Below are 2,100 nucleotides of genomic sequence, written 5' to 3'. Positions count from 1 at the left end.
TCATCGATGTTTCTAACTCTCTATCCCTCTCCCTTCCTCTCTGTAAAAAAATCAATAAAATATATTTTTAAAAAAATCATCAGGGTAGGGTACAAGCTTAATAAATACTCTGTTTTACTTACTGTTTGCCACCAAAAATACCTTTAATAAATTGGATCTCATGGTGTCAGGAAAGAGGAAGGAATTCACAATCTGCGGGCGTTAGCTGTTAGTTTCTCCCTTAAAAGGTGAACTGGTTTACTTACTGTTTGCCACCAAAAATACCTTTAATAAACTGGATCTCATGGCGTCAGGAAAGAGGAAGGAATTCCACAATCTGCTGGCTTTAGCCGTTAGTTTCTCCCTTAAAAGGTGAACTGACTTTGACTAAAGTATAAACAAACTGATGACGTAGCCCTTAACATTTTTTTTCTACTTAACAAAACAGTCGGATTATTTTTCAGATTAAACTAAATAAATTTGCAATTGCTGGGCTTTGGCATTACAACTAAAAATGCTTAAAAAGGAACTGTATTCATATTGGTTTGAAACAGCTCCGCCAAGATCCCTCCTTCTGAAGGCTATGGCTGAAAGGTGCTGGGTTTCTTTCTTGCTGCTCCCTCTAATCCCCAGGGACAGATAGCAAAAACCTCTACCGTCAGGTCTTCCTGCTAGCTCATCAGAAACAGAGCCAGCCAGTCTCATCAGCTCTCTTGTGCACTTACCTGAAGGTCAATGTAGCCATCATCTGTGCTGGAGAGTCTGGAGTATTTCACTTTACTACTGGGGATTCCAGCAGCCAGGTTAGTACGAGATGGCATCATAACACACTGACACAGCTACAGTCTGAAAACAAGGAACACTGTTAACGTCTGCAAGCAACAATGGTGTTTTATAGCTCATAAATTCAGGCATCTCAGATGCAGTGATTTGGAGTTTTGGGCTGTGATGACATACTAGCAACTGGCAATTTAGGCTCCACTGCTCTTAGAACCTGATCTTCTTTTAACAAAATGAAAATAGCCCCATTATATATCCACTCTGGTTTGTCCTGGTAGAATGAAAGTCAAGACAATGACCAAGAACCAGAACTTATACGTACCTTGCCACCGACATTCCTTTGCCTCCTAATTTTTCCAAAGTCATACAGGGTGGAAGAGTAATGACTTAAGTCCAAGTCTACCTGAAGGTCAATGTAGCCATTATCTATGCTGGATAATCATTTTTTCTTTCTGTGCTGGCGAATCTTAAGTATTTCACTTTACTATTGGGGATTCCAGTAGCCAGGATGGTACAAGGTAGTATCATTTGGACTTACGCAAAGTCCAAATTTTCAACCATTCTGCTATAGCAGTGGTTCTCAACCTTCTGGCCCTTTAAATACAGTTCCTCATGTTGTGACCCAACCATGCGACCCCTGTGAAAGGGTCGTTCGACTGCCAACAGGGTCGCGACCCACAGGTTGAGAACCGCTGTGCTACAGTATTGTTTGCCTCTTGTCCCTGCTTCAGAAAAAAGCAAGAGGAGCATAAACTCAAGTGATTCTCTTATTTGCCAGGGAGGAAGGAGAGAGAGGGTGGGGAATAGATTACACTCATATCTACATTTTGCCTATTTCCCCCTGATGAATATCATGCTGTTAATGAAAATGATTTGTAAAGCTTCTTGTTGTAAATTTGGATAAGCTCCTGGTTATCAGTACTGTACCAGTGGCTTCTGATTTTCCTGCCTCTCTGCCCCACTCAAGCAGTGAAAGTAGTGATTTCATTTTCCAGATTACTTCTATAATTTTAAAAAATCATGGCCATTTAGTCACTTGTTTAAGAGACAGTAGATAAGATGTAAAAACAATGACATTTAGGAACATTTGAGATCTTGCTCCCCAGCCTATGTAGTCAGTTTTAGTTCAAATAAACTCTTACAAAATTAAAAAAAAACAAAAAACACACACATTTGAGCCCTGGCCAGCATGGCTCAGTGGTTGGAGTGTCAGCCCAAGAACGGAAGGATCTCAGGTTCAATTCCCAGTCAAGGTAAGGGCATGTGCCTAGGTTGAAGGTTCTATCCCGCCCTGGCCCTGGCCCTGGCCCTGGCCCTGGCGTGGGAGGCAGTCGATCCATG

At 41.6% G+C, this 2,100-nt stretch overlaps 1 protein-coding gene across 1 annotated transcript in view; it reads right to left on the bottom strand.

Moving 5' to 3' along the window:
- Positions 1-2,100, bottom strand: part of TMEM230 (transmembrane protein 230) — a 12,137-nt gene that overhangs the window by 8,017 nt on the left and 2,020 nt on the right. The window contains exon 2 of the mRNA XM_005874672.2: positions 705-825. Within this exon, the coding sequence (XP_005874734.1) occupies positions 705-803 (99 nt within the window). The 5' untranslated portion in view covers positions 804-825. The remainder of the gene's footprint in view (positions 1-704; positions 826-2,100) is intronic.

Source organism: Myotis brandtii, unplaced genomic scaffold (genome assembly GCF_000412655.1).
Source record: "Myotis brandtii unplaced genomic scaffold, ASM41265v1 scaffold45, whole genome shotgun sequence".
In the NCBI taxonomy this organism is placed as follows: domain Eukaryota; kingdom Metazoa; phylum Chordata; class Mammalia; order Chiroptera; family Vespertilionidae; genus Myotis; species Myotis brandtii.
Note: the sequence above shows the minus strand (reverse complement) of the source record. Positions and strands in the feature narration are given on the sequence as shown.